The sequence below is a fragment of the Chaetodon trifascialis genome, chromosome 15 (genome assembly GCF_039877785.1).
Source record: "Chaetodon trifascialis isolate fChaTrf1 chromosome 15, fChaTrf1.hap1, whole genome shotgun sequence".
Lineage (NCBI taxonomy): Eukaryota > Metazoa > Chordata > Actinopteri > Chaetodontiformes > Chaetodontidae > Chaetodon > Chaetodon trifascialis.
Window position 1 is genome coordinate 18693117 of NC_092070.1, and position 23306 is coordinate 18716422.

At 43.3% G+C, this 23306-nt stretch overlaps 1 protein-coding gene across 2 annotated transcripts in view; it reads left to right on the forward strand.

Annotated features, from left to right (window-relative positions):
- pde4a (phosphodiesterase 4A, cAMP-specific) overlaps window positions 1–22354 on the forward strand; it is a 40403-nt gene extending 18049 nt beyond the window's left edge. Inside the window, exons 1-15 of one of the 2 annotated variants that reach the window (XM_070980450.1) lie at window positions 5240–5433; window positions 7160–7345; window positions 7778–7814; window positions 7965–8035; window positions 8829–8878; window positions 10039–10151; window positions 15455–15548; window positions 15675–15838; window positions 16156–16254; window positions 16360–16524; window positions 16702–16801; window positions 17325–17479; window positions 17608–17730; window positions 19361–19543; window positions 19771–22354. In XM_070980450.1, coding sequence (XP_070836551.1) covers window positions 5240–5433; window positions 7160–7345; window positions 7778–7814; window positions 7965–8035; window positions 8829–8878; window positions 10039–10151; window positions 15455–15548; window positions 15675–15838; window positions 16156–16254; window positions 16360–16524; window positions 16702–16801; window positions 17325–17479; window positions 17608–17730; window positions 19361–19543; window positions 19771–20295 — 2259 coding nt within the window. In that variant the 3' untranslated portion in view covers window positions 20296–22354. Of the gene's footprint in view, window positions 1–5239; window positions 5434–7159; window positions 7346–7777; window positions 7815–7964; window positions 8036–8828; window positions 8879–10038; window positions 10152–15454; window positions 15549–15674; window positions 15839–16155; window positions 16255–16359; window positions 16525–16701; window positions 16802–17324; window positions 17480–17607; window positions 17731–19360; window positions 19544–19770 lie in introns of those variants that run through there. The other variant, XM_070980449.1, reaches the window with a different exon arrangement.
- The last annotated feature ends 952 nt before the right edge of the window (window positions 22355–23306 follow it).

The following is a 23306-nucleotide window of genomic DNA, read 5'->3' on the forward strand; positions in this document are numbered from 1 at the left end:
ACTGTTAATGAATAATCGATTGCAAGAGAGGGTCAGTGGAGGGGATGTATGTAAATCTCCTCTACAGTCTTATATAGACTTATAGGTTTAATTAAACTAATCGCTGCATTGACTCGGGGCTGCAAAGCCCTTTGAAGCCTGCCGTACTAATGACATGATATCAAGCTCCCCCTTTTGTTGCAGAAATGTGTGCAGAGGAGAGAAAATTGCTGCGGCAGAACAGTCCAATCTTCCTGGCTTATTCTGCACACAAGGACTCTGTAAGAAATGCCTAGTGCTAATTTAATAACCACACTAGTATTACAGTAATACCTGTGTATAAGATTTCTCTACTTAAATACATTTCAGCTTGATGTTACACAGTTGCTGCACATGCAATAAATGAGCTTTACATTTTCCAAGTCAGTGACCACATCTCTCAGTCATGCAAAATGAATTAGTCAGGCTGTTGTAAATGACCTTTAGTATCGTCCAGCACACTTAAATGATCTTTTGGTTTTCATGTTCATTCAATTCACAAGTATTGCTGCTTTCAAATAGGGTCGTGTTTATCATGTTCTGCTGTGAAGGCTCCCCTCTTGTGATACTGACAACCTTGGAAGTAGAAATTATCTGAAAACTCTGAGTTCAGGATTTGAGACGTGTTTGCTAATGGTGATGGTAATTTGATGGTAAGTTAATATATTGTAATTTCAGGCGTATAGAGTTTGTCTTTGCAATTTTATGCTTATATTCCCAATGGCCTCATCATTTTCCTCTGTCCTTGCGCCTTTGCATTTCCTACATTATGTTTCCCGCTTGCTAGCTTGCTAAATTGTTAGCCTTGGTGGCTTCTACACGCCGACAGTAATATCCATGTTGCCTTTGCCTTGCAGCGTTAGTCTCACCACAAGCTCACGAGTCCCTTTTGAAGGCAGCATATTTTCTTAAGGCTGTGTTATTTGTTCCATTAGTTTTATATTATAAAGGCTTATTAACTGCCCTGACTGCAGGAGCTCAGACAGAGTGAATGTGTGACTGCAGCTTTACTTTTTCTAACTTTAAAATAGATGGGGAAATACATTCGGTTGGTAGTTAAAACAAACTGCTGAACTAATGCAAAACACATCGGATAAGGGTTAAAAACACGAAATGTCGCAGTATGGAGACACAAAAGTAGGCTAACGTTGTTTCTTTTTGTTAGATGCTGGTAGATAAACTTACCACGATTAGCCAACGTTTGTTAGCATTCAGTTAGCATAACATTAGCTAACCCTAAGCCTATCATTAACTGACATCAGTTTTGTAATATTTTGCACTTTTGCCTCTGTTGGGAGATTCTCTCTATATGGGCTTTCACACTGAATTCATACATTTTTGATGATGAACAAAGGACAAATGACAGTGACAGAGACAGATATGACGGCTATACGTTATCCTCCAAAAATGGTGCCATCGCCCCAGAATGCTCCACAATTGTAGCTAAAATGGTGAATAAATATGTAATTTTAAGCTGAATATGCAGACCTATACTATTAGCATTGTATTAAATATTGCCATTAAGTTAGGCTAAAGGGGTTAAAAAGTGGTAAAACCAGGATTCCCAAAAAGTTGGAAAACATACGTAAAACAGACTGTGATAATACGCTAATCCTTTTTTGACATATACTCAATTGAAGACAACATGTTTAATGTTTTACCCAATCAAGTTAATTGATTTTTGCAGCAGCAACACATTTCAAATAAGTTGAGACAGGAGCAACAAAAGACTGGGAAAGTGGTGGAATGTTCCAAAAACACCTGTTTGGAACATTCCACAGGTAAACGAGTTCATTGGTAACAGGTGATAGGGTCATGATTGGGTAAAAGGGGCATCCTGGAAAGGCTGTCATTCGCAAGGATGTAAGGATGGGGTGAGGTTCACCACTTTGTGAACACAATTGTATGAAGGATATTACTACATGGGCTCAGGAATGCTTTGTAATACTGTTGTCGGTAAGCAGGGTTTGTCTGTACTGCAATCTGTTTTTATTCACGTTTTACACCATGTGCCATCAGAATCAGAATCAGTAACATTAATTTTTTTCATCATCAAGTTACAGTTCCATATATCATCATTATAGAGACGAGTTAGGCTGCCATTCAGCCAGGGATGCTCCAGTTGTTAACAGATCCATTACCGTAGCTTTGTCTCTGTTGTGCGTGACCAAGCCCCAGTGAGTTAACAGAATGAGGCAGTTCAGGTAGCGGGGTTACATGAAAGACAGCAGCTTTAATGTGGTCCTCGCCATCCTGACAGAGACGGTTTGCTATCTTCCATAAGAAGGAGTCACTCAGCTGGCACTAATCCCCATCCCTCTGAAACCTCTGATCATCATGTCATTGTCCACTGCGATACACTCCAGGGATTCTGCTTTCACATAATGAAAGCAAGAGAGCTGCCCACAGCCTGGCTTATAATCACCCTGTGTACAGTTTGTGTGTCTCTGTGTGTACATGCATCTAGTTTGCCTTTTTATAGTGTTTGAGTGAAAACAAAAGAGCTACAGCGTTAACACTCATCTGTGTGCGCGCTGCAAGTGCGACATGGGGGGGTGTTTTTGCCAGTGTGTGTGTGTGTGTCCACATGTGCGTGTATGCGTCCATGTGTGCGCATGAGTCACTTTGAGAGGTTTCACCAGCTATTATTGAGCTGGGACTCTGTATTTAATTGGCAATAGAATAATTGTCTCTTCATCAGCTCTCCAGAGATTACAATAGTAACTGTCATGTGAATTACAATTCTTGACATTTTTCCAAAGTCTGTCTTTGAAAGGCACTGTTCAAACAGGCCGTATGTGAGGCCTTTTCACAAGTGACTTTCCAAGACAAGCTGCACCATCCATCCCCTGTGCATCATAAACAAACGCTAGTTACTCTCTACCAGGAGAGAGGGGAGGGAAGAGGGAGACTGAGAAGAAAGGTGAATGTGGAAGGCAAGAGGAGAGGAGGAAACAGCTTGACAAGGCATCTTATCTTTACTGTGTTCCTCGCTGTGCTCAGGCTTTAAGCTGCTTGCTGAAAGGTGGAACACTGAATTCATGCAGCAGGTTGTGTGTTTTTTTGTTTTTTTTTTGCGAGCTGCTCTTGCAGAAAAAAGCTGAGGGAAAAGCAGATACTATTCACAAGTCATCTCATTTGTGCTCTCATTTGGTATGTGCAGACAGTGTATTCAAACTGTGACACAAAGTTGGAATATCTTCCCTCTTTGTCGCTCACTACGGTTGCAAATAAACACACAAAACACAGACAGACAGACAGACAGACAGACAGACAGACAGACAGACAGACAGACAGACAGACAGACAGACAGACAGCAATTATAAAAAAGATGTAATCAAGAATCAATAGCATGTATGATGTGTTCTTATTATTCAGAAATTCATCAACCTGCAGTACAGACATTAAAATAGTAAGAATCAATAATAATGGACATTTATCTCAATTACTTATGCAGAGAAATCGGAAACACTGGACTAGAATCTGCAATAAATGTTTGTTTATTTAAAAACTTCATCTATGACTCAAAAACTTCAGTTATATGTGGGGGAAAATGTATACTCTATATATATATGTACATGTATGCATGTGTACATTTATTTATGTAACTATATAGTTTAATTTCTTAGTGTTATATGTGTTAGAAATATTACTCTGGAGAATTAGACAGTGCTACAGGAAAGAAATACAGTAAGCTGTGCAATCATTGTTGAGAAATTCTTCCACTCAACAATAACTTACTCAACAAGCTCACCACTTTTTTTTTGTTCTCTCTTCTGAGGAAATTGCCACACTTGTAACAGTGTTGTTTCCAAATGCCATGTTGGTAATTCAGGGGTTAATGAGGTAGTTCCAATGCTATTAATCAATAACTTCCTGTGAGGAAAGTAATAAATAACACCTCAGGAACTGAACTGCCAGCAAACTTCATACCTGCAGTGGTTCAATAGCTCCAGCATACTTTTTAATAACGCTGCAGTCAAATATTTGTGCATTCTGAGCTGCACTGTCAGAAAAGCAGCCATGTACTGTTTGAGAAACCGTGTACGTGTAAAAAAAAATGTAAAAAAAATGAAGAATGCCGCTTCAGGCTGCTATCTCCGATGTCATCACTGAATTAGTTGTGGTTGACCTAATGCACCTTGTTTGAAAGCTATTTCATGGTCTAATTGTTACTCATGGAGAACATTAAGGTAGCACTGTGTCTGCTCACATCTAAAGGCCAAGGAAAGTGCTGTTGGTGAGCGAGGCTGTTGATGTCAAAATACAAAATGTTTTGGGCGCAAGCCTCGCACGCTCTTTAGTAGAACATGTAAACATTTACACAGGGGTATGAGTCAACCCGTTCCCCCTGCCTTTTTTCTCTCTTTTCTCCTCCTCTTTCTGGTTTGTTTTCTATTTTTTCTTCAAATCCTCATGACACAGGCTCTGTGTCTTGCTCTATTCTAGCGTCTGCTGTGTTACTCTTACTGATCAGCCTTCCTGTTGCTGCAGAGGAACTGTGTGCAGAGAGATAAGGATTGTGAGAGCACATGCTTGCAATGGGGAGGCGGGGGGAGGAGAGAAACAGTAACAGATACAACATGAAGGGCGAAAGGCTAGCTAATTAGGACATTAACAGGCATCATAGCAGGTCCCGCGGTTGTTTTTGCAGCCTGGATGTCTCCAGGGTTGCGAATGTGAGACAGAAGCCACAGCCACCTGGACACCAGATGGGGACAGAGGTCCCGTTTGGGCCGTCCGGCTCCATCAGCAGCAGCAGGACTCAAACAGAGCTGAGGTGGTGAAATGGCAGAAGAGCTCTCCTCTGTGAAGTTGTTGGAGCTGAGGAACAGACAAACCTCAAACAAACCTGCACAGGCAGGGATTAAGGAGACCTGGATAAATCCAGGGAACAAGCTGAGGAAGTGAAAAGGGGTGAACTGGAGTTTAAACATCCAGGGCCTGAGGATCGCAGTGGAGGATATGCATGTTGATGCACTTTGACTCCTCTGGCATGAGACACGGGGGAGAACAGGACTAAAGGGAGGATCAGGCCTTGATACTGGATCTTGCTCTGGACTGAGGACAGTTTGCGCCACGTACAGCAGGTTCTGTCTTCCTCAGACGTGAGTCGACACACTAGTCAATGAGGGGGACTGTGTGGGAGGCAGACAGCCAAGCAGAGCGAGACAACCAGTTTTAAGTGGAGGCTGGGGGAGTCTTCTTTAACTGGTCGACGATGAGTCAGAGGAAGCTGACACGACAGCTCAGGTTGTGGGAGAGTCCTGAGGGTCCACCTCCTGCGCCCTCTCTCACCTCACCTGTGTCACCGGTGGACCTGTCTCGCGGACAAGGGGGCTCTGCTCTGTTTCGGCGTATGAAACTGAACCGCAGTATTCAGGAGCGCAGACGCTCATCTCACTGTATGTGCAGGTAAAGGTCTGCATCAAAGGCACTGATCTATAATTTGACCCATTCCTCTCTAAGAAGCTGCAGTGATTTGTGATTGTTCTGCATCAGCTCAGGTGAGGTGTGTGCATTGTAAACATTTGTGCAAATGTTTTCTCCCTAAAGAAGATTTCAGAGTAAATTATTCCATGCACACACTTTAATAGGCTTAGTCAGATCGATTAGATGAGTGGAAGTGCTGAATTCATAATGCTGAAGTCTCATAATTACACTCAAAATTTGCAGAAAAAAAAATAAAAATGGGGATTAGCATGTGCATCTTGCAGAGGGTCTCCCTGGCAGACATTTTTGATGTGCTTTTCATTAGTGGGGAAACTTGTTTAATTATAATTTGATCTGTAGCCATACTCATGAAGCCTTCTGGGGAGAAGGGTGGCTCCTGATAGGCCAATTCAGAAGTAAATTCTAAAAATATCACACTTCACGCTTAATTTTAGAAATCAAACTGAAAACCTTTCACAACTGTGTTGATAAAAAAAAAAAAGTTTGAGAACTTTAGGAGACGTGGGGAGGTGTTGTGGAGATAAAAGTTATCCTACATTAAAAATAGATGCTGCCGCTACACTGCAACCTGCTTCCCTCTCTGTCCCTGTCAGCCTGAAAGTGACAACTACAGATTCATATTATTATATATGGAAGTCTTGGCTTGTAGCTGTTTTAGCGTATAATAAACCCAATAACAACTCAAGCAGTACATTTTTCAGAAATGTCGTCAGATAAATTGGTATCTGTCTGTGCTGTTACCAAACAATTGTCCATCATTTTCCTGTTATATGATGCCAAACTCTACAACCCCATTCAATCAATACTGACTTCATTTCTTAGCCGCGAGATCGAATCTACTTTCATCACAGAGAAAGTTGGAGTTTTGTCGAGGGCTGCTGGAGAATAAAGAGTTCATGACTGCAGGTGTCGGTGTAAGAGAGACGAGTGCAACCTGAGAAGCGTGTTGCCTTGTCCCCTTTGGCTGAGCTCATCTTTGAATGGATCTGGCGGATTACTTTCAGCCTTGTGTTTTGGGTTTAATGTTAATCAGCGATGCGTTGGCCTGACACTGATGTGTTTCATTCCCACACAAAAAGCAGAAGGCAGACATTGATTTACATGATTGTAAAGGTCAATAACAATGTTGCCTCAGTGTTGGATATCTGGTATCCACATTATCTCTTTTTCTTTTGTTGGTGATGTTTCTTGATTATAACATAAATAGTTTTATTATGTGAAAGTGGACTTTATACTGGTCTCAACAATCTTAGGTTTTCATCCTAAAAGAGATCTGAATCCAAATCTCAATCTCAATCACCGCGCTCCCCTGACAGACAGCTTTGGCCCAGAGAGAAGCTGCAGTTGATGTGGCTCATTTTGCTCACTTAAACATGACTTGCTCTAAAATATGACTTGTCAGTAAAGTGTAAATCTCAAGGCGGCCCGGTGGCAGTCTGCCAATCCAACAGCAGCACAGTCACAGCTGCATGGGTTCATGCTGCAGCATCTGTCACATCTCTTTCTTCAACTTCCTCTCGCAGAACTAGAAACAATAAAAGTGGACGGACTCATCGCATGTGTTTGAGTGTCTAGGCTTATCTTGTCACTACCTGCTGTCACTATGAGATATGAGACGCAGCAGTGAAACAAACACTTAAATTAAACGTAACAGAAATTAACCCCAATTTCTCCTCAAACCCTTCAGTTTCGATTCGGAGAATGGTCCCTCGCCAGGCCGCAGTCCCATGGATTCGCAGGCGAGTCCTGGGTTGGTGCTCCACCCTTCTTTCCCCCAGAGCCAGCGCAGGGAGTCCTTCCTGTACCGCTCAGACTCAGACTACGACACATCCCCCAAAACCATGTCACGCAACTCCTCCATCAACAGTGAGGGGTAAGCACGAAGCCATCATCCTGGATCCATCACGCAGCAAGTGGAATTCAAACATGTTTTTTGAATCTGCAGTGTCCAGTCACAGACACACACACAGACACACACACCAGTTACTGCACATTATCCCAATCAACAGAGCAATGGTTGTGATTGTAATTATGCAATCATTATGCTAATGAAATCATGATGAATCCTCTTAGCATTAACTGTTGTGCTCTGTTTCCTGGCTTGTATCTCAGTAAATTTAACCACCTAAAACCTTCCATTAGTATTTCAGGACTATTTCTCTGTTTAGACCCACACAGGTCTTTGTAAACATCCAGCTCACGGATACAGCCTCTCATATAAACACTAATACCGAGCGCCTCAGCCACCCAAGCCACTCGCATTCATCTCATTCCCTACTTTTTGTTTCCACCTTTTGTCCTGCAGGCACACCGAGGACATGATTGTCACCCCTTTCGCTCAGGTATGTTTTCCTCATGCACATTGTCTGACATGTTTAACTGCTGTAAATGACTAGAAACAGTGGTTAATTAGTGCAGTGAACTTGTCCCCCCCCCCCCTGTTCCCTCCCTCCCTCCTTCTTTCCCTCCTACGCTGTCCATCCATCCCCCAGGTGTTGGCCAGCCTACGAACCGTAAGAAGCAACTTCACCATCCTCGCCAATGTCACAACACCCACTAACAAGTCAGTATCATGCTGTCAAACACCCCTTCCCCCCACTTACACTCGTCACGACTGCCTGCTTAGTCTGCAGTGTGTGTTTGCTAATGTCTCCCTCTCCCTGCTCCCGTGGGAAACACTTTTGCCATCATGATTAACCAGTTTATGATTACCAGGCTATGTTCAAGGAAAATATGATCTGCATTATCTGGCATCTCTCCAACTCACTGGCTGAGGACTGAGTGCAGAGAACACCATGCCTCAGATGTATGTCCCTGACTCTGTACCCAGACGATGGAGACGGTCAATAACGCTAAAATTATTCTTCTTTGTAATGCAGTAGACATAAGGAGCTCGCGTTGGCAGGCTTTTAGCTGGATGTCAATATGATATATAAAGCAATGCACCACAGAATTATCAGCATCTATAATTATGCAGTGTTGTGCCCTGAAAATGCCTCCCTCACGACACAATTAGGAAAACACGAAGGCTATTTGAAAGCAGTGCAGAGCTCATGCTTTGTTTTTGACAATCCTTGGATACTTGAATATTTGAAGTGAAACAAGGGAATTTTTATGCACTTTAAAAAATTCACACATTGCAGCGTTATTCAATATTCAAAGACATTTTAGCATAGACATGCCTTTGTTTCTTCTTAGGGGCATATAAATGAATAAGATACATAAAAATATTCACATCCCCTCTGTGAGCCAAGCCTTTTGTTGCCTCATCATGTAATGCTGAATGTGTGTTGATCCCCAGCAGGGGGCAGCAGCGTGTACTTCTCCACCTGATGTAATGATGTGTTTGTCCACAGGAGGTCACCAGTGACAAGCCAACCCACTGTTCCCCAAGCTACACTCTCTGGTACGCTGTCAGCTAATTAAAACTCTAAGTCCAAAGAGTCCCACAGTCCCCTCACTCGGCTTAAGGACACACTAAGGCTCCCACACTCCCTAAATGCATCATCAGTAATGAAAATGACTGCCGAACAGCACTGCACATCATGTGGCTATTACTGAGGAACTTTTTAATTAACTGTAATGCATACATTTTCTGAGACTGGCTAGATCTTAAAATACTCAATATAATGCTATAGATACAATAGGCATATGTGTTGAGAAATAACAAAGCTGATGCTTGGAGTTTAATGTCTTTTCATACATAGATGTAAACAGGACACGTATGTAAAGCTTAATTTTCACTCAACAGGACCTTTTTACCTTCGCTGCACTGAAACTGAGAGAAAATGCTGCTGTTTTTGTGTGAGGACAAAATCTAACCTGTTGTAAAAATGTTGCAAGCAGCATTTTAATTTACTCTGCAGAGCTTCAGATGTACAGTGTCTGACATTTTTATTTAGTTTTCACCAGACACTTAACATTAAAGGCACAATCTAATGCTTTGACCATAGAAATTACATGTATAATTAAATAATTTGACCAATAGATTATTTTTGTGACTTAGCTGATAACAATTTAGCCCTGTTTTATTGTGGTTTCACACCCTGGGTGCAGAACACATGTACAACTTATCTTGTCTCAGATCTGACTCCAAAATTGTACCATGACTTCTGTTTCTAAACATAATGAAGGTTAAAAAAAATGTAAAAATTAAAAGGAGCATTCAACAATGTGGGAGCCTTTAGGGAGCAGAAACTGGTGGGTTTATAAAGATATCTGATGTAGAAGATACACAGAAAAAACATGTTTATATCAGAATTCATGAATAACTTCAATTTAGTTATTTATTTTAGAAAAAGCTTCACAGCATCAGAAAGAACCTGTCAATCAGTTTTAGAGTGATGTTTTGAATAGAAATTCTAAATTTTGTGTTATTCTGCAGATCAGAATTTAAAATATTGAACTGTCTTACTCTGTTACAATACATAAAACAATGTGGCTCCATCATAAAACACAAATAACTTTAATTCAATTGTTCTTAAATACATTAAATGACTTGCAAATCAATTTTAGAGTTGCAGTATCACATGTTTTGAATTTTATTGGGGTGTGTGTCCTTCCCAGAGGAGACATACCAGCAGATGGCTCGGGAGACTCTGGAGGAACTGGACTGGTGTTTGGACCAGCTGGAGACCATTCAGACCCACCGCTCAGTCAGCGAGATGGCTTCCAACAAGGTGCACACCTGTCCACACGCAATCATGTTCACCAGGTCGACTCAGCATCAAGCTTGTTGATGAACAACATATAAACTGTGTTTCCTGGTTAACGAGAACCCTCCATCACATCACGAGAACTGATTATTTTTGGGTTGCAGCTGTATCACTCAGTGTACAAGATGCATTACAGCCAGCTTCCTGTTTATGCTTCCACTCCGTGAATATATACAAACAGTGCAGCTCCACCATATATGTGAAACTCGCTCATTAAAAACACTTTTAAGAACCTTTTAAAAACCTTCATCTGGCTTGTCCAGTCTCCCATAATACCTTTCACATTGAACATTCACACAGTTTCACATAACATAGTTTAGAAAATGACTCATTAGCTGCTGAAGTAATCATCTTCTGCTTTTTCTACCATAGATTGCGTCAATTTCCAGAGGCCTGTTAATCAGTGTTACTGATCCTTGAAAATAGTTGTTTCCTTGGTTTATTTGCAATCTTTTGGCAGTAATCGTGTTGATAAATAATTAATGCGGGCTTTACCACATATGTCAACCACCCCTGGGTTTTATGGCACTTGTTAGACTAAACTGTCACATATGTCTAGTGAAGCATTTGTGTTTAGAACTGTTAGAGATGCATGTGTGCATTGTGCAGTAGCCTACTACACCTACATGCCTGTGAGAGTGCACATGGGCAGGCTTCTTAATTATGCCTGCCTTTAAAATTAATGGGGCACGGGACAGAGAGGGAGAGAGAAGGGAGCGAGGGTGATGGTCTGTGGATATGGAGGACATGAGAGGGAGGGGAACGGGCCCTGATGCTGAAGTCTCTGCTGTAACCTTGGTTGCTATCGAACTGCAGCAGGGTCTGCCCTTCCTTTTTAGTTATTGGCTTGCCACTCTGACCACAAGCCATGTGGTTTGGGTAACAACCAATGAAATAGAGGTGATGCTCCTTTAATAGTGCTCTGTCTTAAAGAGACAGCACCGTGTACCTTGTTCATTTTATTCTAGAAATTCTCCCCGTGTTGCACTACACTGTCAATTAATGGCAATGTTCTTCATCTTGATGAAAGGGCAGAGGAAGAGATAAAAGGAGAGTGTCTAAAAGACATCAATTATGTGTGTGTGTGTGTGTGTGTGTGTGTGTGTGTGTGTGTGTGTGTGTGTGTGTGTGTGTGTGTGTGTGTGTGTGTGTGTGTGTGAGTGAGTGTGTGAGTGTGTGCGCAAACAATGTGAAGAGGGAAGTCTCCTGGGGTAAACAGTCTCTATGAATATGTTGCCGTCTTTTAGCTGCCGCAACTAAGCTACAGAAATCCGCCGCACCATGCCAACATGGAGGTGCACATGAATATTCCCACTCAGTCTCTCACTCTTACTCACACCCTCACTCACACACATATTTTCAACAGACGTACATGCTGTCTTGTCGCACATGCGCACTCAGGCTGAGAGCAGAAGCGAGCACAGGCACACACGCATACACACACACTCACACACATGCATGCGCCTGCAGCCACACTGCCTGATTAGCTTGCGAGAGCCGTCTACAGCATCCAGGGAAATGGCGCAAGAGGCAGAGCATTGGAGGAGGAACGGCAGCCTAAAGCGGCAGGATTAGACCTCTGGCATTTTGGACAGCTGAGGCATGGATTGACTTGGAGCAGGGGACTGGGATACGGAGCTATCAGGAGGCAGCCAGACTGACTGTGGACTGACTGTTGCTGGGATCCGTGTGAGACGGTACAGGCGGGCTGATGCACCGGTAGGACTGGGCCGGGCCTCTGGATCCGTACCGTGGGGGAGGGGCAGTCGACGCAGGGAGAGGGAGCCTGTTTTTCCAGACCACAGCTTTGGTGTGATTCTTCAGCCTGACCGTCTGCCACAGGCCTGCCTGCATCCCTCTCTGTCTCTTTCTCTCTCCCCCTCTCATCCTCTCCATCCTTGTTTTTCTCTTGCTATTATCACCTGTTTCTCCCTTCCTCATTTCCCAATGTTCCTTCTGTCATCCAAGCTCCCTTTACCTCCATCATTCGATACCACTGTCATCTTTCTGTCCTGCCGTCACCATCACTCCATCCCTCTCACCTCCATCATCTAAATTTTTTATTACTGTTTGTCAAGCAGCTCAGCTCTCTCAACATCATTTTTTCTTTTACATCTCTCAGATCCCCACTCATATCCTCCATCGGCTCTTCTCTGTGCCCTTCAGACGGTCTCTTGCTCCCTATCCATCTCCGTTTCCCTCCATCTTCCCTCTTTCGGCTCCCATCCACCTCTACCCTGCAGTGACTGTGTATTTGGGTCAGTCTGCTCAGCAAATGGGATGAGATGTAGTCTCCACAGCAGCCGGATCCAGGGGGCTCCTGGTCTGCCCATCAGGGGGACCCTCATCTACGGACCACATTGAGGCTGGAGCCTCTGGACTGACTGGGTGGCCTGCTTCAGGGTGCTGCATGTAGGCAAGGACAGTCTGCACCAGCAGCCCCTACCCTCACCCCCTTCCCCCGTTCCTTCGCCCCCTCTCGGGGCAGCCGTCACTCTGGAGTGTCCCGGCTTGACTGGCTGTGGCCTCTCCCCACACACCCTGACGACGCCCTCATGCCACTGGGGCACCCACAGTGCCCCCACCCCGCTACACTACCGCACCTCCTGCCTGTGCCATCGGCCCAAACCCCCTGTCACCCTCAACATGGGTGTAGTGGAGGCCATTGACCCCGCGCCATCCCCCTGCCCCTCGCCTGTACCAGGGGGCTACCGGCTGCCCCGCTCCTCCAGCTACAGCCCCCTGCAGGGGAGGGCAGGGGCAGAGCTGGACCTCGGTGCAGCTGCTGGAGGGGTTCTGGAGGGGGGTGGGACGGCGGCGGAGCGCAGGACCCCCTTAGTGGACCTGTTCTGTGAGACCTGTTCCAGGCCCTGGCTCATCGGTTGGTGGGACCAGGTAGGACTCGGACAGCTTGCAGAGGGCAAGAAGGCCTAGCAGTGGCCATCTTGGACAGATGTTGTGGACTCTTCAAGTGTTGTGGCCACATCTATGCATGCATCAACATCCCATCTATACCTTTTTGTAATCCAACCATGCATGAGGGTGTCAGTTAGTGAATTTTATGTGTTTATAAGCAAGAATCTAACAATGTGCTACATGGGGCTCAATTCATGATATACTGAATTTATGTGGGTCTGACAGCAGCCTTGTGAGAAAGGCAGAATATTGGTGAGTGTGTTCCTGTACATAATTTCTACATGAATCTACTGAAGGGCAACAGTGATAAAGGCACAGAGTTTATTAACTCTGCTCTATGTTTCTACATTGCTGCAGCTCTGTAAACAAAAAGACAATATACCTCTCATTCTTCATCCTTCCATGGCTGGTCTACATTTCTGTCCTGTGAGAATACACCAAGCTGCTTAAAATCAAAGAAATGGCTCAGGGACTTTGTGTTAAGTAGTCTAGCCATCGCTACTGCAGGTACAATGCAGTGTCCCATAATGTCCGTTTCCATCCTCCACACCTGCGTCCCACATCCCTCTGTCTCTCTCACCTGCTACCCTGAGGCTGGCCTCAATACAGACTCAAGGAAGCCAAGCGTATTGTCACTGAAGGACAAAGCTTATTGTCTCAGGAATGAGTAGCTCTTTCATTTTGTTCCTTTTGTCCTCAGATGTGCCAACATCTATATCCATAAAAATGTATGACGGTAAACACTGTGTGAGCTTTCTGGTATGTCAGGTTTGCATTACATGAGGTATCCTGTGGCTGTGCTGCCAAAACAAATTGTGGCCTTAGTCTTTACTGTTTTCTTGAATGACATTGGGCACATTATGAGTTGCTTCTCTGCTGATATGTTTACAGCCTTAATTAATCAAATGTACAGGTCATAGTTAATTAAGCACGTGTGTTTTTTCAGTTATTAATGTATGTTATTCATGATTATAGACAGTTAGAAAAAAATGAAGCCCTCCTGGGTCCCTCACATATGCAGGTGTACAAGTGTGCATGTGTGTGTTCGTGGTCATGTCTGTGCAGCGTTTGCATTTTTGCTTCATTAGTCAGTGTCAGAGGAAGAGTGTTGTTTGTCCTGGCACTCGGACTGGCACTGTGGAAGTGTTGGTTGGCAGCTATGACTCAGCGTTACAGCATTAGGGAAGGAAAGAACGAGAGAGAGCGAGAGAGGAGGAGGAGGTTCGGGCTGAGCCTGCTGCCTAAGTGTGCCACTGGGCTTGACTCGCTTTCCTGGTTCCTGATGACTGATTTTGCCTGACTGCGTCTAAGATTTGCTGTCAGAGTACCTATTTGCTTTGTCTATTGTGTAACAAGCCCTGGGCTGGATGGGATGTGTGGCGAAAAAGAGACAACTGTGAGGAAAACAGTGAAAGATGGTGGGAATGCATGAGGTGTGTGAAATGGATGCGGAGCCTGTGACAGAGGAGGATTTTGGGGCTCGAGGGCAGCAGTTGAGAGTGTTGTTTACCTGGAGAGGGAGGGAGGAGCAGATATAAGGAAAAGAGAGACGTAGAGAGGAAGACAGCGGAGGAGGGGAGGGTTGACCTTGGTAAAGGTCAGAGACACCTGCCTACTCCCTCAGATTGTCACCCAAGCAGCCACCGCTCTCACATCAAGCTGGAGGACTGACTGTGAGGGGGCAGTTGCCAAGGCAACCGCGCTGGTTGCCATGGAGATTGTTATGTGTGAAAGATCAGTCAGTAGGACAGAGACGGAGGGGTCTTGTCCGTATCGCATTGTGCCTTTGCATGGCTTGCGCGACACGTGACTGTCGAGCCTCCAAAGGCCACATTTATCTATAGGAACAGAAACTTGCACGAAAGCGGAGGGAACGTTCAGGAACAGTGTTTTCTGTCTGCAGGGATAATGTATTCACTTAATCACATTTGTGCCTGTACTGGAAGGACCTGCAGACTAGTTGTTCGTGATTACCACTGTAGATGTATGGAGAAAAATACGTATAAACATGCCAGCATATAAATCCACTGCAATCAAAATGCAAGCGCACTGAATTGGGGTTTTGAACACTATGTTCTCATAAAGAGGAGGCATGATTCATAATTGATTTTCTCACCATTTGGTGAATGAAGCCCGATTGAGGGTGATAATTTATTTTCTCATATTTGACTCACAGGAATGTTTTGTTATGTATCAGTACAAATGGAATCTAAAGCTCAAAGTTAATCACTCTGAAGGTTTACCAATCTGCTTCTTAACACATTTTGGATATGTCAGTAACCCCTCATGCTTCTACGGTGTACCTACTATTAAAGTCACTCACTTCCTGTTTCTGTCTGTCCTTCCCTCAGTTCAAGAGGATGTTGAACAGGGAGCTGTCCCATTTGTCTGAGATGAGTCGCTCAGGGAACCAGGTGTCAGAATACATCTCCACTACCTTTCTAGGTAAAGCAAATCTGACATCTATCTGTGACCAACCATGACAGCAATCCATTAGAGCTCTGCCCTCAGGTCAAGTACAACTCATAAGTCTCCTGGCATACCTCTGACTCTTGCCCCTCCAAACCCCAGATAAGCAGAACGAGGTGGAGATCCCATCCCCAACTTTGAGGGAGAGGGAGAAGCCAATGTGTCACATCAGTGGTGTGAAGAAGCTCACGCACAGTTCCAGCCTTTCCAACTCCGCCATGCCTCGCTTCGGCGTGAAGACTGAACATGAGGATGCGTTAGCCAGGGTAAATACATTTTCAATTGTCTTACTTTTACTGTGTTTGACAAAGTCCTTTTGTCAAACAATTAAGTGAACTGAACTAAATAGATGGAAAAGCTGACCAGAAGCAAGTTATTGCCTAGAGATGCACTCATAAACCCACACGGAAGATGAAGCAGACCACAATCAAACACAATGCCATGTAGCCATTAAACATGTTCCATGCTGCAAATTTCATGAAACCTAATTACAATATAGTCTAAAGAATACACAACTGTAGTGTCATGCACTTTTGTTGATTGTTGCACAATTGTGTGCTAATGCTGTCTGTTGTGCCTTCAGGAGCTGAACGACTTGAACAAGTGGGGCCTTAATATCTTTCACGTGGCAGAGTTCTCCAATAACCGACCCCTCAGCTGCATAATGTTTGCCATCTTCCAGGTGAGAGATGGAGAGCCTGGGCTTTAACTAGCAATGGATTATAGAGTATATCATACAGCATGACTTATTTGTGACCATAACCCCTGGGGACTGTCTCTGCTGCAGGAAAGAGATCTACTGAAGACCTTTCGGATCCCTGTGGATACATTTGTCACCTATGTGATGACCCTGGAGGACCACTACCATGCCAATGTGGCCTACCACAACAGCCTGCACGCTGCAGATGTCACTCAGTCTACTCATGTACTGCTATCCACACCGGCTCTAGATGTAAATACCTCTACTGGTCTGCAAAAGCCAAAGAAACAGTATTAGTACAAATGCCAAATATACATTTAACTTCACAAGCACAGACTTTCACGAATGCTACCACTTCCCTTGTTACAAACAGCAAACAGCACTTTAACTGATCATTTCCCTCTTTTCTCTTTCATTTCTCTCTGACAGGCTGTGTTCACTGATCTAGAGATTCTAGCTGCTTTATTTGCCGCTGCCATCCACGATGTGGACCATCCAGGAGTGTCTAACCAATTCCTCATAAACACCAGTGAGTGGAAATGAGATTAAGAGACACACAAAAGTATGACTTATAAAAAAAAAACTAGAATGGGAAAACAGGACATCATGATGGCAAGGACGAACAAAAAGCAGCTTCTGTTGGATAATCCAAATTCTTCACGACTGAATAATAATAGTATAAAAGGTCTCATATATAAAAGTCTCAGATTTTGGAAAGAGCATAAGACAGGTAGCTAACCTTCACTATGTATGAGGCTACTTTTCTGGGTCAGCTATTTTGATAATATGTGGCCTTTCATTTCGTTCTACTCAGTAAAAGTCCATCTTAAATGTTGTTGAAGACATTTAATTAATTAGTCTGTCGTTGTTTCAGTTGTTCTGAAAGGAGATGTTTGTCTCTAAAGTTTTATTTGCACGCTGCTTTTAACTTTAATCAATAGTTGTACATTTTACATACTACAGTCTCGATTCAAACACTGATGGAGGGAGCATGGTGATGCTGTCACTATATGCCTTTTTGACTCGTGTGTGTTGTATGGTGCTTCCCTCAGACTCAGAGCTAGCCCTGATGTATAACGATGAGTCTGTGTTGGAGAACCATCACCTAGCTGTGGGCTTCAAGCTGCTTCACGAGGACAACTGTGACATCTTCCAGAACCTTAGCAAGAGGCAGAGACAGAGTCTGAGGAAACTTGTTATTGATATGGTGAGTGTTGTCAACACAGTCATTCTGAATCATGAAGATACCTTCATCAATTCTCATCTGCTCTCGCTCATATTCAACCACCTTCCTATTCTCCATCTTTCAATTTCTTTCACTTGTTTTCTTCCTAGGTTTTGGCAACAGATATGTCTAAACACATGAGTTTGCTGGCAGATCTCAAGACAATGGTGGAAACCAAGAAAGTGACAAGTTCTGGAGTATTGCTGCTTGACCATTACACTGATCGGATACAGGTGAGATGCCACCTTCAACTGACAATTGAGCCATTTAGCAGATGTTCTGATTCTGGGTTTGTTACAAAAGAGCTGAAGTATTGACAGGACGTATTCAAGTAATTCAAGAGGAAGACTAAGCAGGGTGTAACCATTGCTTGGCTAGAGTTAGAGTAGAGGTTACAGGGCAGGCCGCTGGACAGAACTCTAACTCGGATGAAGGATGATTTATAGTCCTGCATCAAACTGTCTCACCTCTGCAAGATCTGGCTCACACAGGAGATATGGCCTTGTCATAACTTACATGCCCCTCCTCAAAATGTCATGGTGTTGTGGTTACACTGTATACATGGACACCATAAGAGCTGTGACTGCTCTTTATGGGCTTTTGATGCATGTTCTCCAACCTGTTTCCAGTGCTGGTAACGTTTGTTGCTGGTTAAGACAACATGGATCAGGCTTAGGAAAGATTAGCAGAAGTAGTTTATGTATGCTTTAAGGGGTATGACCACAAGATACACAGACAAACAGTGGTTCTCACTGACCCTGGTTGTCAAGGACTGTGCTTAAGTGTTTGGTGGATGAAATAGGTGTTGCTTTATTTTGTCAATGAAAACAGAGCGATCTTACGTGGGTTAAAATTTTGCAGAAAGGAAGCTGCTTAGTATTGTCCAAATTGAGTTTAAATGGACTGGAGATGGCAGCCAGGCATGCAGAAATGTATTTGACTTGATTTGACCTGAATGTCAAAGATCTGAATCAGAGATATGGTTAAGTGTCACCCACAAAGGCAAGGATCTGAGGTTTCATTAAGAGGGCCATTGAGAGGAAGGACGTGAAACATGCAAGCACTTTTCCAGAGATCCTGATGCCTGCAAGAGAGGAGGAGGTTGTTCTTGTATGAACTGATGTCAGGAGATCAGAGAGGAGTACATTGTTGGTTCAGTATGCCAGTTTGAATCTTGACTGACTGGGATCCAAAAAGCGCTCCTATGACAATTCTCTGATTCTAAGTTTGTAGTTGCTGACATTAGATGGGTGAACAGCTCTTCTCGAGCACTGGAGAAACTGGGTGACTTGAAGGTAGACACAGCCAGATGTCATAAATGAACCGCGGACTGACATTAAAAGAGGGCTTAACAGGAATGGTTAATAGTGCAGGTGGTTGCTGTGCTAAAACATAAACATTTACTGCCCCTGGTCCTGGAACAATCTGCAGGCCAAGCTCAATCTTGAACACCCTTGCACCTTTAAACGATTTCAAACTTAGAATAATGGAAGTGGTCACCGCTAGCTGCAGTTGTTTCAACTAACTAACAAACACATGCCTAATTTGACGCTGCCTCATTTATTGCACTATATTATGTAATGTGTCTTTGTTGTTCTTATTGTTATTGTGATGTTGTTGTCCTGTTTATGTGTCTGATGCTGCTAATTAACCGTGTCTTGTCTTGGTCTCACTAGCAAGAGAGGTTTTAATCTCAACGTAACTTCGTAGCTAAAATTAATTTAATTAGTTGAAAACACAAACCCTTAGACAGCCAGAGGGAGAGAGGAAATGGAAAGCAGATCTCCACGTGTATCTGCATTCAGTGTTTACAACTTTGCATACACATAATACAGTGTGCGACATGGCTGTGTGTTTGTGCAGGTGTTGAGGAACATGGTGCACTGTGCTGACCTGAGCAATCCTACGAAACCCCTGGCTGTGTATCGACAATGGACGGAGAGAATCATGGAGGAGTTCTTCAGGCAGGGCGATAAGGAGAGAGAGCGAGGGATGGAGATCAGTCCCATGTGTGATAAACACACTGCATCTGTGGAAAAGAGTCAGGTAAACGCTCAGCTCTGAAATATACACATGTATGGATATGACTCTGTGCACAACTGGATAACTGTTAATGCTGTAGGTGGGGTGATAACAACAGTGCAGCGAGTGATCTGTCATCACTGATCACAGCAGTCATCCTCATGCATTTTAATGCTGATGTGAAGGCAGTGAAATGACACCACTGTGCTAGTTTATATGATGCCAGTCATACTCTTTCTTTCTGGATTCAGGTGGGCTTTATTGACTACATTGTCCATCCGCTGTGGGAGACATGGGGGGACCTTGTGCACCCTGATGCCCAGGACATCTTGGACACTCTGGAGGACAACAGGGACTGGTACCAGAGTACTATCCCACAAAGCCCCTCGCCACCTCCCGTGTGCCAGGAAAAAGATCTAAACGCCTGCATGGACAAGTTTCAGTTTGAACTCACCCTTGAGGACAGCTCTCACAGAGAACAGGGAGATGAGGGTGACAAGCCTACGCCGAACCACGTGGCACAGGACTGCAGTCAGGGGGAAGAGGGGGAGGAGGAGGAGGGTAAAAAAGAGGAAGAGGAAGACATTATGGCAGAGGAGGAAAATGAGGACATAATAGAAGAGGAAGATGAGGTGGCAATGGAGGAAGAAGAGGTGGAGGAGGAGGAACAGGAGGTGAAAGCTCACTTGGAGGTGAGATCAGCAAAGGAAAGACTTTCTGACACAAGCCCTGTAGAGGAAGAGGAAGATTCTTCTTCACAAGCTGAGGATACATGAGTTCTACTCCTGTATCTCCCTCCTCACTTGCACACATTATCTTGTTCATTCTTTCAATGGCCAAACCAAGAACAAATAAGACTGCAATGACAATACAGACCTTTAAATATATTTTTCAAAAAGGGAATAAATTAAAATTGCTTAAGGAGAAGGTAATTACACAGCAACTGTAGATTTGGAGTAGTGACAAGTCCTTCGACTGATTTCACAGTGAACTTTAGGCTAAGAGGAATGGGCCAACCGAAGACAGCGTAGCACTCGGGGACTGGAATGCACACATATAAACACACATAAAGTGACACACACAAACACATGGTCATGTAGAATACAGCAATGCAACGTGTGTACGTGCATGCACAAGTCATGCAGTATAATTGGAACCCAGTTGAACACCCTCCTTTCTTGCAAACACACAGACACGCCAACACACACACACACACACACACACACACACACACACACACACACACACTTGACTGTATGTTTATATGTGAGCATTTAGACGAGGGACATTGATCAGTAATGAATCTCTTTGGAAAAAGCCATCTCTTAATGGAGTATTAAATAGTGTTCAGTCAGTATTAGTAATTCATGTTCGTTAGAACCTCAACAGAAACTGTTCTCCTCAGAAAAGCTACACATCCGAGTGACTTTTTTTCCATTTCTGTCGGAAAGAAAAACGAGAAAATCCACAGAGTTGGAGGAGGAGAGAGGAAGATACGGAAGGAAAGGAAGATGCTGCGATGAGGGGGCCGCTGGGTCCCATACCCCTTTTCCCTTTACGAGGAGAGCGCTACTGGTGCAAGATGGCTCTGTGCCTTTCTGAAACACCAGCTTCCTGAATGGAGCTGTCGTGAAGCAATGCATTGTGGGACAGGAGTGTCTGATTTTGTTATCATTTTTGATTGTCTCTTGTTCAAGATCTCTTTACTGTTCATGGTATTGTGGTGTGTATCTCACACGTACAGTTTCTGTGGTGATATGTTTTAAGCTGTAAGTCTTCCTTTGTTGCTCTTCTGGTAATATAATAACTCAGAACTCTAGATGCAGAGCAATCACTACCACCACCACAACCACCAGTGGACTCTTTCCAGCTTATGGTTTTTTCTTATTAGAATGATTTTTTTAAACTTTCTGAGAATAAGCCATGTGATGCTTTGAAGCATAAGTTTTGCCTATTTTCTATTTAACAGTTGCTAAATATGTTGAAGGGATTCAGAATTATTTCATCAGCAGAACAAATTTTCACTCGCCATCTCAAACCCACTTGCACTGTGTGTTTTTGTCTCCTCATACACAACAATTCTCACCAAAGTGACGGATGAAAAACTTCAGTGGCTGAAGGGATTTGAAGGAAAACAGATGAATAGGAAAACCAGGGAGGCAGAATGTCAGGAGAAGGAAGCGCGACTTGGCCAAAAGGTGGCGTGGCAGTCCCTAATCATCCTTGTTACGTTTGATGCTTTTTTGCCTTAATGTCAGATGCAGGATACATACCTGCCAGTATGTAGATTTATAAGATATATAATAGATATCCTAGTATATTTATATCACGTCTGTATGCTTATTTCTGTGAGTATCAGTGTGTCTATACACAATGTATCCAGCATTGCATTTGGAGGGTAATCATTGCTGCCAATTAGTTGTTTTGTTGTTGCTGTGCTTGGACCAACAAAAAGAATGTGTTGTTTTTTAATCAAGATGGTAAAATGACTATCTTATAGCTACCTGAAGGCCTGCAGAGGAAATAAGAAATGGGAGTGAAGACTTTGCAGCCAATGAGAATGAATAAGGACGTCCTTTGTCTGACTCTGAGCAGATATTGATTTGTTGACAAGGTGGAGCTGATGCGTATGTGTTTGTTTGCGTGGCTTATTGTGTTGTCATGAGTAAGCGAGTGAGTAACAGAGAGAGAGAGAGGGCAGGATGCTAAAGATGTTGTCATATGTGTCATTGTTCCCTCACTGGCATCACCACATTTTGTTGACTGGTGTTCAGGATTCGATCAGCACAGCTTAAATGGGTCACAGTTCGTTTAGGTGTTTGTTTTTCACAGGGTAAAAAAAAGAAAAAAAAAGAACATGGGTGTGGTTCTTTTGAAGGTAAGAGTAAGTTTCTGCAGGTCAGTAACTGAACTTATCTGAAGACACCACAGCTCGGTGCAACAGAAGCCTGTGTGTTTGACCTGCTCTGTCGCAGGATGGAGCAGAGCTGCGGGGCCACCACACAGGCTTTCATCTTGTGGAATGGGAATCCAGGATTACTATTGCAGTTACTTAAATAAAAGATTCCCATATGCATTGGCCTTTTATTTTAAAGATGTTGCTTTGTTTTTGTGGCTTCTTGTTCTGTCATAAGCTATAAAAACATTAATATTTAATTGCCATACAAACACAATACTGTAGCAATTGTTTCTTATTAAGAAAATTATTCAATTGATTGATTGCTGCCATTCTTTTTAAATGATGAAAAGAAAACCATGGGAAGTGTTTTCTTTGAACAGTTTGTGTACAGTTTATTTTTATATCATTCTGGTGGATGGTCTGGAAAATGAATCACGTGTTGATGATATTGCTATAAGCATTACCACTCTTGTACATAATGTAATATTGGATTGTAAATTATAAATTTATCCAAGTCATAATGATTGACAAATAACCACTTGAGGTTGTTAAATGAACCACTGAAGCACTGCAGGCCACATGCCCACCTTTTCATTCTCTGATTATGTTTTTGCTCACTTGTGCTAACATTCTGCCAACTGTCCACATTTATTGTTAAAATCAAATATATTTGTACCAGCACTTTATTCCATCAGGTTTTGAGGCAGACAGTGTGTTTCAGGTAGTGTACAGTCTGTGCTGGTGGTTTGGTCATTGGCAGTGGCCTGTTGATTATATTCCATTGGGCCAAATCACAAACTTTCATTGTGCAGTAATCAATGTTAACCCCGTTTATAGAGGAATAAACTAGTCATTCTCTATTAATAGTCCATGTGAGATTGAATTTAT